This window comes from Alternaria rosae (assembly GCF_020736505.1).
Source record: "Alternaria rosae strain MPI-PUGE-AT-0040 chromosome Unknown BKA58scaffold_1, whole genome shotgun sequence".
NCBI classification, from domain to species: Eukaryota; Fungi; Ascomycota; class Dothideomycetes; order Pleosporales; family Pleosporaceae; genus Alternaria; species Alternaria rosae.
The window spans coordinates 2,033,884-2,046,540 of record NW_025763570.1 but is presented as its reverse complement, the minus strand read 5'-3'; the positions used below and the strand labels follow the sequence as shown (position 1 = coordinate 2,046,540).

At 52.5% G+C, this 12,657-nt stretch overlaps 6 protein-coding genes across 6 annotated transcripts; 3 read left to right on the top strand and 3 right to left on the bottom strand.

Moving 5' to 3' along the window:
• Nucleotides 1–25: 25 nt before the first annotated feature.
• Nucleotides 26–1,455, bottom strand: BKA58DRAFT_464074 (uncharacterized protein; the record flags this gene model as incomplete). Its single annotated transcript, XM_046174896.1, has 1 exon — nt 26–1,455. The coding sequence occupies exon 1, from the start codon at nt 1,232–1,234 to the stop codon at nt 26–28; it is 1,209 nt and encodes a 402-aa protein (XP_046030944.1). The 5' UTR covers nt 1,235–1,455.
• Nucleotides 1,456–2,024: 569 nt separating this feature from the next.
• BKA58DRAFT_12479 (mandelate racemase/muconate lactonizing protein-like protein) lies at nt 2,025–3,608 on the bottom strand. The gene is made up of 3 exons (XM_046164245.1): nt 3,250–3,608; nt 2,977–3,198; nt 2,025–2,925 (listed from the first exon to the last, which is right to left on the bottom strand). Exons 1-3 carry the CDS (start codon nt 3,423–3,425, stop codon nt 2,178–2,180), a joined length of 1,146 nt encoding a protein of 381 aa, XP_046030943.1. The 5' UTR covers nt 3,426–3,608; the 3' UTR covers nt 2,025–2,177.
• Nucleotides 3,609–3,717: 109 nt separating this feature from the next.
• BKA58DRAFT_350643 (uncharacterized protein) lies at nt 3,718–4,990 on the top strand. The gene is made up of 2 exons (XM_046168525.1): nt 3,718–4,277; nt 4,328–4,990. The coding sequence occupies exons 1-2, from the start codon at nt 3,832–3,834 to the stop codon at nt 4,869–4,871; spliced, it is 990 nt and encodes a 329-aa protein (XP_046030942.1). The 5' UTR covers nt 3,718–3,831; the 3' UTR covers nt 4,872–4,990.
• Nucleotides 4,991–5,187: 197 nt separating this feature from the next.
• Nucleotides 5,188–6,650, top strand: BKA58DRAFT_416110 (uncharacterized protein; the record flags this gene model as incomplete). The annotated part of the gene is made up of 1 exon (XM_046172582.1): nt 5,188–6,650. One exon carries the CDS (start codon nt 5,188–5,190, stop codon nt 6,586–6,588), a length of 1,401 nt encoding a protein of 466 aa, XP_046030941.1. The 3' UTR covers nt 6,589–6,650.
• A 524-nt stretch (nt 6,651–7,174) lies between these two features.
• Nucleotides 7,175–9,317, top strand: BKA58DRAFT_12473 (major facilitator superfamily domain-containing protein). Its single transcript, XM_046164244.1, has 3 exons — nt 7,175–7,529; nt 7,586–8,199; nt 8,255–9,317. The coding sequence occupies exons 1-3, from the start codon at nt 7,327–7,329 to the stop codon at nt 9,184–9,186; spliced, it is 1,749 nt and encodes a 582-aa protein (XP_046030940.1). The 5' UTR covers nt 7,175–7,326; the 3' UTR covers nt 9,187–9,317.
• An 856-nt stretch (nt 9,318–10,173) lies between these two features.
• BKA58DRAFT_446393 (uncharacterized protein) lies at nt 10,174–12,544 on the bottom strand. Its single transcript, XM_046174187.1, has 4 exons — nt 12,063–12,544; nt 11,284–12,003; nt 10,637–11,229; nt 10,174–10,580 (listed from the first exon to the last, which is right to left on the bottom strand). The coding sequence occupies exons 1-4, from the start codon at nt 12,343–12,345 to the stop codon at nt 10,290–10,292; spliced, it is 1,887 nt and encodes a 628-aa protein (XP_046030939.1). The 5' UTR covers nt 12,346–12,544; the 3' UTR covers nt 10,174–10,289.
• Nucleotides 12,545–12,657: the final 113 nt, after the last annotated feature.

The following is a 12,657-nucleotide window of genomic DNA, read 5'->3' as shown; positions in this document are numbered from 1 at the left end:
GCAAACAAAGCTGCACTCCACCGCCTCAATTCTGAGCTCGAGACGACTTCAGGAACCTCAACCAGTGGGCTTGGTGCAGCCTCGCCAACTTCTCCAACTGCCCAAACACCGCCGCGTCCAGTTCCTGCTTCAGTTGCACTTTGTGCTCCTGCCAGCCAAACTTCTCCAGGTAGCGCCACGCCCGCGCCCACAAATAGAAGTCGCTCCCTTCAAGTAGCTGCTGCTGACCCCCATTGTCAGCGACAAACCCAGTCACCAACCCATTAACACGTGCCAGCACGGAGATGGGTTGACCAAGAGCCACAGTCCCACCAGGGGGCTGCGACTGACCAGATTTGTATTGCCAACGCAGGAGGTTAGCAAACGAGCGAAGTCCGTTCTCTTTGAGACGAAGATTCGTCTCGAAAGAGGCGAGGGAGGAACCGGAGATGTAGTCGGCGATCTTGTCCAGACCGGTCGAGCTCACGTACGAGAAGTCGGCCCCCATGACCAGCGGGATGCTGACGAGCCCAGCGTCAAGGAGGGTCTCCTGGAGGGAGTTCTTGTCGCCGGGGTCATCTTTGATGCCCGGGGCAGCGACCTCGCGGAGTTGATAGATGACGTTACTACCACGGCCACCACCGCAACGGCGCGAGGAGGGGCGGGAGGCGGGACCGGAGGAGAAAGACGAGGTTGGCGGGAAGGCCAAACCGGCACCAAAGGCACCACCGAAGGACGGAGCAGCAGCTCCAGAACCAAGCCCGAAGGTGAAAGAAGAGGGGGGGGGGGGGGGGGGGGGAGCGAGGGCCGCGACAGGTCCAGGAATGTCATCAGCCTGGGGCTTATGGTCGGCCCCAGCTGGAAGAGAGAGGGAAGATGGCGGCCCGACAAATCCGGAATTGTCGTCAGCCGGAGGCTTATGATCAGCCTCCGCTGGGGGAGAGGGGTGACGAGGAAGGAGAGGAGCCAGGGGAGCCGGAACCGAGGATGTGAAGCCGGGCAGCACCAGTCCCAGGGAGCCCGGAGCATAATTGGCAAGTGTCTCCAGCGACAACCCACTAAACAGAGGCTGTAGCTGTGGTAATGGTGCTGGAGCCGGAAGCGGAAAGACGTGTGTGAGCCCTTCGGGCTTCGACGGCATGCCGGCCAGGATTTCAGCGACTGTGCGCTGAGGCGGCGGTGGTGCAACAATGGGGATGGGTGGTGCCGAAACAGCCACAGGAACCGGAGCGGGAACAAGAGCAGGAAGAACCATGACCGGAGGAGGAACCGGAGCGACGAAAGGCGAGGGGGGACGTGAATTTGGAAGGGGAACCAAACTCGCAGCCAATCTCTCACCACGGACCGCACGCCAGCGCCACCCACACACCGGATCCCAAACTCTTTCTATCTGGCCAGAGGCCTCAGTGGACCTGATGTCCAGGAACGTGTCGTACTTGCCCTTAGAGGGCGGGTATTGTTGCTGCTGCTGGCGAGGCGGCGAAAGGAGTGAGCCAGGACGTGCCCACTCCGGGACCGGGAGAGGAGACCGAGACCGAGCACGAGCACGAGCACGCTCAAGAGCTCGACGCTATCGACGCGGCAGCGAAGAGGAAAGCGGAGAGCGGGTGGTATGCGGACCAGCCGCAGGGACCGAAGAAGAAGAAGAGGAAGGGGAAGAAGCCCAGAAGTCGTCATGCTCGCAAGCGAGCCAGCCCAGAAGAGTGAGGACGACGAGGAAGAAGAGGAATGCCATTTTGGCGAAGAAATGTGATGGTATCTTGTATGGGTGTGGTGTGTGTGTGTGGGCTTGAGAAAGAAAAGAGGGAACGAGAGAAATCGCTCTTTATATACTTGCTATCTGGGAGCGGGAAAGCTGGAAAGAATGGGACAATAGCTACTTGCCTATTGTGAGGTGGGATTGGAAAGTCGAGGTGACTTCTCGAGACGATAATAGGAAAAAACCGGGCAGGTGAAGGTAGGAAATTTACTTATTGTGTTCGCCTTCACCTCAGAATATTGAGCGGAGAGATGCATAGAATGTCGAGGAGGTACTCACGTGGGCAGCGGGCTTTACAAGCTTCATACAGAAGGCAGCCTATACCTCCAGGCCTACCCATGACGTCTCTGCCCACCAGGCAAAAGTATGCTGCAAACCTCCAGGCCTCTCTATGAAGCCTCTATCCACGCACTGAAAATGTGATGTAAACCTCAACATTCTACCACTCCCTAACCTCTCCCCCAGGCCCAATGAACCCGGGACTAACCCAAGCCTTCGCATCCCTACTCTCCCTCCTAACCATATCCTCATCAACCTCAATCCCCAACCCCGGTCCTTTCATCAACTCAATATATCCATCCTTCACATCCCACACCTCAGGATTCTTTGCATAAGACGTGAGATCCTGACTACCAGCATTATAGTGAATGCCGAGACTCATTTCTTGAATGGCGAAATTGGCTATTGTGCAATCTACCTGAACACATGCAGCGAGGGCGATGGGTCCCAAGGGGCAATGAGGCGCGATGGCTACGTCGTAGGTTTCTGCGGCGGAGGCTATACGCCGCATTTCTGATATACCGCCGATGTGCGAGATGTCTGGTTGCAAGATGTCGACACAGCCGGTTTCGAGGAAGGGGCGGACGTCCCACCGGGAATGGAGACGTTCGCCGAGGGCTATTGGAATGGAGGTCTGGTTGTGAAGGGATGTGATACCCGTAATGTGTTCAGAGAGCAAGGGCTCTTCTATGAAGAGCGGATGGTGTGGTTCTAGGGCTCGCGCGAGTTGCTTGGCCATGGGCTTGTGGATGCGTCCGTGGAAGTCCATGCCGGCGTCCATGCCGAGGTCTTTGACGGTTTTGAGACGGTCGACAGCGGATTGGAGGACTGAAGGGGAGTCGAGCCAGCCGATGTCTTCTGTTGCGTTCATTTTCACGGCGTGGAAGCCTTGGGCTTTGCGAGCGAGACTGTATGGGTCGATTAGTAGCGGTGTACCCTGGTCACTTCGAAATACTCACGCTTGTTCCTTGACATCGTTTGGTCGGTCTCCGCCTATCCATGCATACACTTTGAGCTTGTCGCGTACTTTGCCTCCGAGGAGTTGGTAGATTGGCACATTGAGTCTCCGAGCTTTGAGGTCCCAGAGTGCAATATCAATGCCAGCTAGTGCGCTCATAAAGACTGGTCCACCACGATAGAAGCTGGTACGCCAGCACATTTGCCATATGTGCTCAATGTCACTGTTATGTCGTCAGCATTGATACCACTTCGCGTAATAGGAATCGTCTCACTCTGCTTCGAAGCCAACGTAACGCTCAGCCCAAGCGTCTAAGCATCCTTCGACCGCTTGTGTGTGGCCTTCTAGTGATGCTTCGCCCCAACCAAAGTTTCCATCTGCATCGGTAATCTTGACGAAAAGCCAACGCGGCGGGACGCGAAAGTACTCGATTGTTGCTATTTTCCCCATGGCTTACGCTCTTCGTTACTCTCCTCTACTATCTCTTTCGGCGTCCGGGTTTGTCGATGCCAAGTTGCTGTCAGAATCTCAAGGATATTCTTCATTTGAAAAATGACATAGCCATCTGCGTCTACTTCATTTCCACCTTAGCCAATCAACACAATGCCGCCGCTCTGTCCCCTTCGCGGTAAGCCGAACGGTGACGCGGGGTCAAAAGGGCCAGAAGGGCTCCACCGCGGGGCGCATAGCTTCGGCAGCTGGAGTAAAGCAACCCGAGGAACGGCTGACCAAGACTTGCAATAAAACTTGCGGTACTCGCTGCGCGTAATAGCTGTTGCTTGACATTTGACTTCAGTAAGAAGAAGAAACGCATCACCACGCGACGAGAACGCGATTCTACGAAAAAGCCCCAAAGATGTCATCATCACCACCAACCGGCGTATTCGTCCCCGTCCCGACTTTCTTCAAACCCCAATCCGAATCCAAATTGCTGCAGCCCGCTGTCGACGTCCAGACCCAAGTCGAGCACTCTGTGTTACTTGCCAAAAATGGCGTTCGCGGCCTCGTCCTGCTCGGCTCCACAGGCGAAGCGATTCACATGTCGCGACAAGAGCGCATCGACCTTGTCTCTGGCGTGCGTGAGGGGCTGAATGAGGCAGACTTCAAAGACTACCCAATCATGGCGGGCACATTGATCAACAGTGTGGATGAAACGCTGGAGTGGCTGGAAGACTTCAAAAAAGCGGGTGCACAATGGGGACTTGTCCTTGCGCCTGGCTACTTCGGAGCCGCGGCGAGCCAGGAAGGTATCAGAGAATGGTATACCGTTGTCGCTGATAAGAGCCCATTGCCTGTACTGATGTGGGTATTCAATCACGCGAACCTCTTGTATCGGACTAACGAGACGACAGCTACAACTACCCTGGTGTAACCAACGGCGTCATGGTCACCCCCGAGACCTACCGCATCCTCGCGCAACATCCCAACATCGTCGGTTGCAAGATGTCGCACGCCGTCGTCTCATGGCACAACCAGGTCTCCCTAGACCCCAAGATCGACCACAACAAATTCCGTGTCTACTCTGGCCTCGGCCAACAACTCGGTCCCATTGTCATATTCGATGCCGCGGGTGTCATCGATGGTCTCGCAGCTATATACCCCAAGACTGTATGCTCGTTGATGAAGCTGGCGGAGACGAGACCGATCACCGATGAGAACCTCAAGAAGATGAAGGAATTGCAGTACACAGTTAGCACTGCTGAAGAGTTCATTGGAAAGTACGGTATTGTGGGCATCAAAGAAGCAGTCAAGAGGGTCACCAATTTTGGCACAATGGAGGGCGGAAGACTTCCCCTCAAGGGTAAGCTTCCTGATGGCGAATGGGAGAAGTGGAGTGAAACTTGGGAAAGGATACAGAAGATGGAAGATTCATTGAGTGAGAAGGACTTCAAGTAGAGTAAGCTTTGTTGATCTGAGCGACCGCAATGACCGAGCTTCAGGTGTCCCCATGTCTTGTATGAGATTGGTATGATCGCTGCCTCAACGCTCAACACCACCATCTGATTTAATCCAACACAGTGCTTTCTATCCGCCAGCGCCAGATCAAAGCAAAGGTTTACAACGTGTACGAACAAAGCATACATCATTTCCACACAGAGAGTGATCAAGATTTCCACTACATATACAGGCCCAGCGAAATCCCCTCTCAACCATTCTTGGTCTCATACCTCTCGCCCTCGAGCCTACCTCGTAGGCCACACACTACAGTAGCATGGCTAAGTTAGAAGATCTGCCTGATGAGTTGATCCTCAACATACTCCACAGGATTACTTCTAACAAAGTTGACCAGACCACTCTAGTAGGTTTCGCGCATGTTGCAAAGAAATACCAACCCGTCGCCGCGGAGTTTCTATGCCGTGCGCCTATCCTTCCCGTAGGATACAATCATCATGGTGCTGTTATGCAATTCCTCCGAGCGTTGATTAAGGATCCGAAACTCGCGAATTTCGTGCATCGTCTCGTCCTTCCAGTCACTAAGCGACTGCACAGCGAACAGTCCGAATGTAAAGACCAACAATGCGTGCGCGGTTTAAAAGATCTCGAAGATGATATAGAGCGCCGAGTGGGCTTCAATTATAAGCTTTGCACCCAAGTTGAGGGCGAGAAAGAGATTCCCATCGACGGAAAGATCGGGGGACAAACGATGCCTGCATGTTATTTCGAGCCGTCACTCGGTGGCCTTATCCTCAGCCTGCTCCCCAATCTGAAAAAATTAGACATACAAACCTATCAAGAACCGTTCGGCCCGTCGGAACATGGTAAGGTACTGCCAAGGATCACCGAGACGACAGTGCAGGACTGGTTCGGTGCGCAAGGGAGTCAAGTTCGCGACAATGCCATTAGTGGTCTAAGTGGTTTGCAACACCTGACCTGTGAAGAGATCACAGACTTTGACTTCTTTCGAGCCCCGAATCTGAAGTCGCTGAGCTTACAGTGGGACACCTTCTTGGGAGCGAACCCTATCGCAGCCCCGATACCCGCAGTCATTTCTACCAGCATCACTTCTATACATTTTGAGCTGGGGATTCAAATGCTTGATGGTAGGAGGTGCGTCAGAAGCGAATATCTCCACGCACTTTTACAGGGTTTGCCAGCGCTTCGGAAGATAGACGTGTGTCTTACCTACCCTGAGCGGCACTCTCACCTTGACTTTGAAGAAAGAGACGATCTAGGTTGGGATAGTGTCATCGTAGCTCTGAAACATGCAGCGCCAACGCTGGAAGCGTTGTCTATCGATGTCGAGGTACCCTTTACGGATGAAAGCATATCGACACGGGCCCGGTCCATTGGCACTTCACTGCGCCATCATAAGTTTGACAAACTGAAACGGCTACGCATTACGAATGAAGCGCTATGCAGCGTACAAATGAGCCATAGAGTTGACTCGGTCGACTCACTTCCCCTGGGACTAGAATCTATCGAGGTCGTAGACCCTGATTACCGCACAGTGGTTTGGGTGGACGCTCTCACAGTTCGTAAACGGGAGGGGAATCATGCCGCACTACATAAAGTTTCACTGAGACAGCGAGATTGGGTCGAGGCCGCGCAAGTCTTGTCAGATGCGGAAGGGAAGGGCATCGCGGTTATTAGAGCCACCGTGCCCACTCACTAGCTGCTGGAGCACTGTGAGCAATAGACTGGGCAGAGCGTCTTTAGATAGAGTTAATCCGTTGCAAATAATACGAAGATGAAAACAATGAGAAAGAATAGAGATGCAATGGTGAGTAGCTAGCAATGAGGCGCGCCGACGTCGGACGCGACGAGCACGCGCCTAGCATCCGATCTAGATCAAGATAAGATAAGATCAAGCGAACTCATGTGAGATGTTCTCCACCCAAACATCGAACCACGCGCAAATTTTCGCCAGCCACAACACAAGTTTCTTATTTGGCTCTCAGCCGCAAAATCGCCCCTAACAGATCATTTGCGGATGTAAAGCTCGTAGCACCGGAAAAGAGCCGAAGATGGGGTTCAAGCCGTCTCTGGACCCGCCGAAGGGACCCATCTGATAAGATTATCCATCAACACCATGCTCCGAAGGGCTAGTACTCCTTCAATGCGTACCCGTCATGGCTAAAGCCTTACCCAACATCTCGTGTTCGCCGTCTAGTCCTACTGTCGCGACGTCGTGGCCAAGCTCCGAGACAAGCTCTAGTTCAAGGCGTCCAGCGGACGAAGCTTTGGCTTGGGTATGTAGGTCCACATGAGAATCACGCTCAGGCGGTGCTGCCGTGCAGGACCCAGAGTTGCCGCAATGTATTTGAGCTTCGGTGCCCTGTGTGGTAGGCAGACTGCTATGCGTTCAATCCGTCCAGACAGGTTATCAGATCGTTGAAACACGCCTACAACCATGGATTTTATTGCTACAGCTCAGCCTGGCACCGAGCCGACGAGGCAAAAGAGCATTAACGTTGTCGATATCGACGAGGAAGATGCGATCCGCAAGGTTGAGGAGGCTAATATGCCTTCAGTCTCTGCCCAGGAGGGTGTCAGGGAAGTCGAAGCTGTTACTTTGGCGTGGACCAAGACATCTTTAGCATGCGCATTCTTATGGTACGTCGTTCAAACTTCCAAATACTTCCCGATGATGAGACTGACATAATCCCAAGCATGTGGCTCTTATACCTCACGAATGCGTTCCAGTCATCCATAACTGCGAACCTTACACCTTACGTCACGTCCGGATTTGAAGAACACTCCCTCATCACCGTCATTACCATAGTTTCGAACTCTATGGCTGCAGCCGTATACATTCCCACCGCCAAGCTGCTCGATCTTTGGGGCCGCGCTGAAGGCTTTGCTACTATGGTTTGCTTCGCTACCCTTGGGTTGATCATAATGGCTGCATCGACCAATCTGGCAACGTACTGTGCTGCACAGGTCTTCTACACAATCGGGTTTGGCGGCATGACCTACTGTGTGGATGTAATCACGGCAGATTCCAGTAGCTTGAAACATCGAGGTCTGGCTTTCGCATTCACATCTTCGCCATACATCATCACAGCGTTCGCTGGACCAAAGGCGGCTGAGGGCTTTTACAACAACATCAACTGGCGCTGGGGCTTCGGTACCTTCGCTATCATTCTGCCCTTTGTGGCGGCACCACTTTTCTTAGTGTTGAAGCTCAACCTGCGGAAGGCGAAAAGAAATGGCGTTCTCGAAAGAGAGGCAAGCGGCAGGAACCTTTTGCAGAGCGTCATTTTTCATATTCGCGAGTTTGATGGTCAGTGTCTTATGCCATCGAGAAACTTCACTGAACCATGCTAATAGCTCAATAGTTCCCGGAGCTTTTCTACTGGCCGCTGGTCTCGTCATCTTCCTCCTACCGTTTACTCTCGCCGACTCAGCACCCAATGGCTGGTCTACGGGGTACATCATCGCGATGTTAGTCATTGGCTTCGTGCTCCTGATTGGGTTCGGCCTCCACGAGCGTTTCACAGCCGGAAAGCCCTTTCTGCCCTTCGACCTCTTGACCAGCCGCTCGGTCCTCGGCGCTTGTCTCCTATCTTTCACGTACCAGATTTCATACTACGCCTGGAACTCCTACTTTACCTCTTTCTTGCAGGTCGTCACCAACCTCACGATCGCAGAAGCAGGCTACGTCGCTTCCACGTTCGACGTCCTCTCCGGTGTACTGCTCTTGTCAGTTGGTCTTATCATCAGCAAGACTGGCTACTTCCGCTGGCTTCTCTTCATTGCTGTGCCAATTTACATTCTTGGACAGGGTCTCATGATCTACTTCCGTCACCCGAATACCAGTGTAGGCTACCTAGTCATGTGCCAAGTCTTCATCGCGATTGGTGGTTCCATCATTATTCTTTGCGAGCAGATCGCCGTCATGGCCGCTGCAGATCACCAACACATTGCCTCTGTTCTCGCGCTTCTCAACATCTTTGGATGGCTAGGCGGCGCAGTCGGATCCACCATCTCAGGCGCGATCTGGACAAACTCCTTCCCTCAGGCACTAATGAATCTACTGCCAGCTGATGCTATGGAGAACTTCGATCTCATTTATGGTAGCTTAGATGAGCAATTGAGCTATGCGAAGGGTAGTGCGACGAGGTTGGCTATCGAGGAAGCATATGGTATTGCACAGAAGAGGATGCTGATCGCGGGTACGGCGATTATGGGACTTTGTTTGGTGTGGGTTTTCTTGATCAAGAACTTCAATGTGGCCAAGATGCAACAGACGAAGGGACGAGTATTCTAGGCGGCAGAATGGATGCAGCGCAAGGTTGTTGCAGGTGAGAGGGAAGGCTTACGTAGAGGGACGCCTCTGTCTGCAAACGAAAGTCGCGACTCTGCCACCTTCCCGTAGATGCATAATACTCTAATATCTGCGTCCACTACGATCGTAACGCTGTTACTGGCGCTCTTATCTTGGGTTGCGTGCACAAATTGACTCGTCATCACGATGTCTCGTGAAAATTGGCTTTCATTCGTATATCAGTACCGACTACTGCCCTACTACCACGCCAAATCCGACACACAGTCTCCCGTTATCTCGGCCACCCCAGTTTATTTTGCGGTACCCAAGCGTACTCGTAGAATCCGGTCACCGCTGACCCTGCCGATGTCCGCGGCCCAGCGCCTCAATCGCGAAATCGAGATCAGGAAAAGAGCTGGCTGGCTCGAAGTATTGAGAGCGCGAAAAGCACGACTACACACCATTCAAATCGGCTTGTCATCAGCTGTCCCGGAACCACTATTCGGCTTGAGACGCGAGCTCATGGTCAGCCTACTTGTGCTATGTGGCTTAGAGTAACCTAGCTAATATTGCATTAGAACAAGGACGCCGTTGGGCAAGAAGTCCTGCGTCAGATTGACTCGATTGATGCGGGCATCGAGAGGATTATCGAGAGGCGCAACATGGAGGAGGCTGCGATGGCGCTTGTACAGATGTCGACGATGAGGACTTGTTGCGTATGTGCGGAGGATATTCGAAATTCTGGGGATTCGAGACTCAAATGATGAGGTCAACGAGAAGGCTGTAAGGTCGGCATTTTGGACTGGACGCGGGACTAATCGGGATGAGGGTGGTGAATGGAAAGCTCGACTCGAGAGAGTTGACGTTGACCTCATGTCACAGTACTAGATGGAGACGAAGAGTTCACAAGTATAATTTGTATTCCGGCAACCGCTGTAGGCCGCCCCATATACTTGCAGATCTTCAGTAAATGTAGATCTAAACCCAAGTTTTGTGCAGGCCCAAGCAACGTGCAAACCCATTTCCCCCAGCTCCGTCGATATGTCATCTCCCTCCACTCTATCCTCGAGGATATATTGGTATCTTCAGGATTCCAGAGAGCGCCACTAAGCTCCATGCCACTTGTGATGTCCTCCAACTCCCCTCCACCGAGCTGGAGGCCTCAAGTGGCTCACCAGGACGCATACGAAAAACAGTAGACAGATGGTTGGCAACATCCAGTTGCTCTCCATGTAATGCTTCTGACTCGGTTTACTCGTATTAATGAGGCATATCAAACAGACAGCAAAGCCGATGATAACGATGGTGAGAAGGCGCATGTATTGACGTAGGTGGCGTTTCGCGGGTGTCAGTGAGACAAAGGCAATGATGGCCATGAACGTAAGGGCGAGACCGGCCTAGGCTACGTGTCAGTGATGCGTTTGAGAGGATCAGAAAATGAGACCGGACTTACTGATAGGAAAACGTAGTCGAAAACAAGTTCGAAGCGCGTTTCGTACTTCTGAAGGAGAGCGACCTTGTCGAAAAACTTTCTCTGGGGCTCTTCTACCGTCTTCGGTGCGGTCTTTGGTACGGATATGGACAAGCTGTCGAATAAAGTCTGGATGGCCATGCTCTCTGCGGTGTTCAAGCTTTTGGTGATCATGTCCACAGCCGTCAGGTTCTGATCGTCCTTCTGATGATTATCGAAGCTCTGCGCAAGGATGATAAGAGTGCTGTTCCAGGTTTCCAGCGCTTTACTTGCGTCGACGCCCTTGGGAATCGTGTTCCACAGATAAACGTCGATCTTGCGACGGAGGGCATTGGCGAAAAGGGTGCCATTAGCATAAGCACCGGTCAAGCTGAGCCCTTCAACCTCGCGGAACTTCTCGTCGACGCGGTCCATCCGAATCAAGGCAACTACCCACATGATGAGGTAAGAGACGCCCTGTAAGACGAGGACGAGCATGATGTGAAGAAAGAAGTGGAGTGAAGCCCAGACTTGCTGCTTGATCGTACCGAAGTGATCTTCGTGCATGCGATCAAAGTATAGCATGTAGAGTAGATCTGAAGGGTGTTAGCAAAATGCTGGAGAAGTCAGGTCGGTGATTGGCGCCTTACAGATTATCAACACCGAAGAGACGATCTGGCCAGTCAGCTGAGTATCGAACTGAGATCCATTCTTGACGATCTTCGATATTGCCTTGCAGACAACAATGATGCCTTCGCCCAAGATGATCAAGGTGAGCAGCGACATGCGCTGCACAATATGGGTGCCCTTGAACGAGATGACGCGCCAGTAGCACGAGATAGCAACAGTGATGATGATTTCAGCGGCGCTGATAATATACCATGCATAGTGTACCTTAGTCGTGAATTGCTTGCAGACTCCTAACTCCAGGTTGCACGTCTCCTTGGGTAGAGCAGCAGTGATGCTTCCGTACATCAGCGCCGCGATGAGCGTCGAGACGATGACGAGGGACAGCGGTATAATAGTCCTTCTGTGTTTGCGCACGAAGTACAAAGTGACGCTATACTGGGCGGCAAGCACCAGGCGAGAGACCATGAGGATGAACGAGAGAACTTGATATTTCTGAAGTGAGCTTGTGGGCTTGCCGGGTTCCCAAGCAGGACCGACGACAGCGAAACCGACCATCACACCAAAATGGAGGGCCTTGGCGACTCGCTCGAAGATACAATCGGCAGTGAAACGAACGTCATAGAGCGAGTTCGAGTACCAGGTGAGCCAGAGCAAGGCGAAGAATCCGATGTAGGCGCGCAGCGAGGCGCTATCGTTGATCTCCTTCAAGGAAGTGAAAGTGGTCAAGTTCGCGACGAAGACTGAGAGATGGCGTCATTAGCAAGACAACTTTGTACCGTAGTGAATTTGGAATACTTACAGAGATCAAAGAAGAGCTCTTGGGTCGTGGCTTCAGCATGGCGCTGGAAAGACGGCATGTCACGCAGTTCCTGCGTACACACCTCGACCTCGAGCTGAAGACCAGCTTCGGCATTATGATCTTGAAACTCGCTACCGAGGACCGATTGCGTATTCTCTCGAGTGATGGCTGGGGTTTGGTGTTCCGTGTCGCCGTGGTCTTTGATATGATCTTCGACTAAAGGCGAAGCGAACCACTTCAAAGGCTTCTTTTCTTCGCTGTGATGATGGTACGTGTTCCCCATCTTGACCTTGGAAATGTATCAAAGAGTGTAGAAAGTGACCTAGTCTTGATAAGTCACCGGTATGAGTTATAAATCGCGAGAGTACTCGACCTTGCTAACCAAGAGCGATGGTGGAAGATCTTATATACAGGCGGTGTTGACCGTCTATCATGGCGCGATTGCGTGCTCCTGTGACGATACATATTCACGGGTAGTATTGAAATAACTCTGGAGAACTATGAATGTGACGCGCCAATATATTGGGGTAACTGTGAGTCTTGGAAGCTGTTTGGCTGTAGACGTACAAACGCTGTTTGCACGTGCCGTAATTTG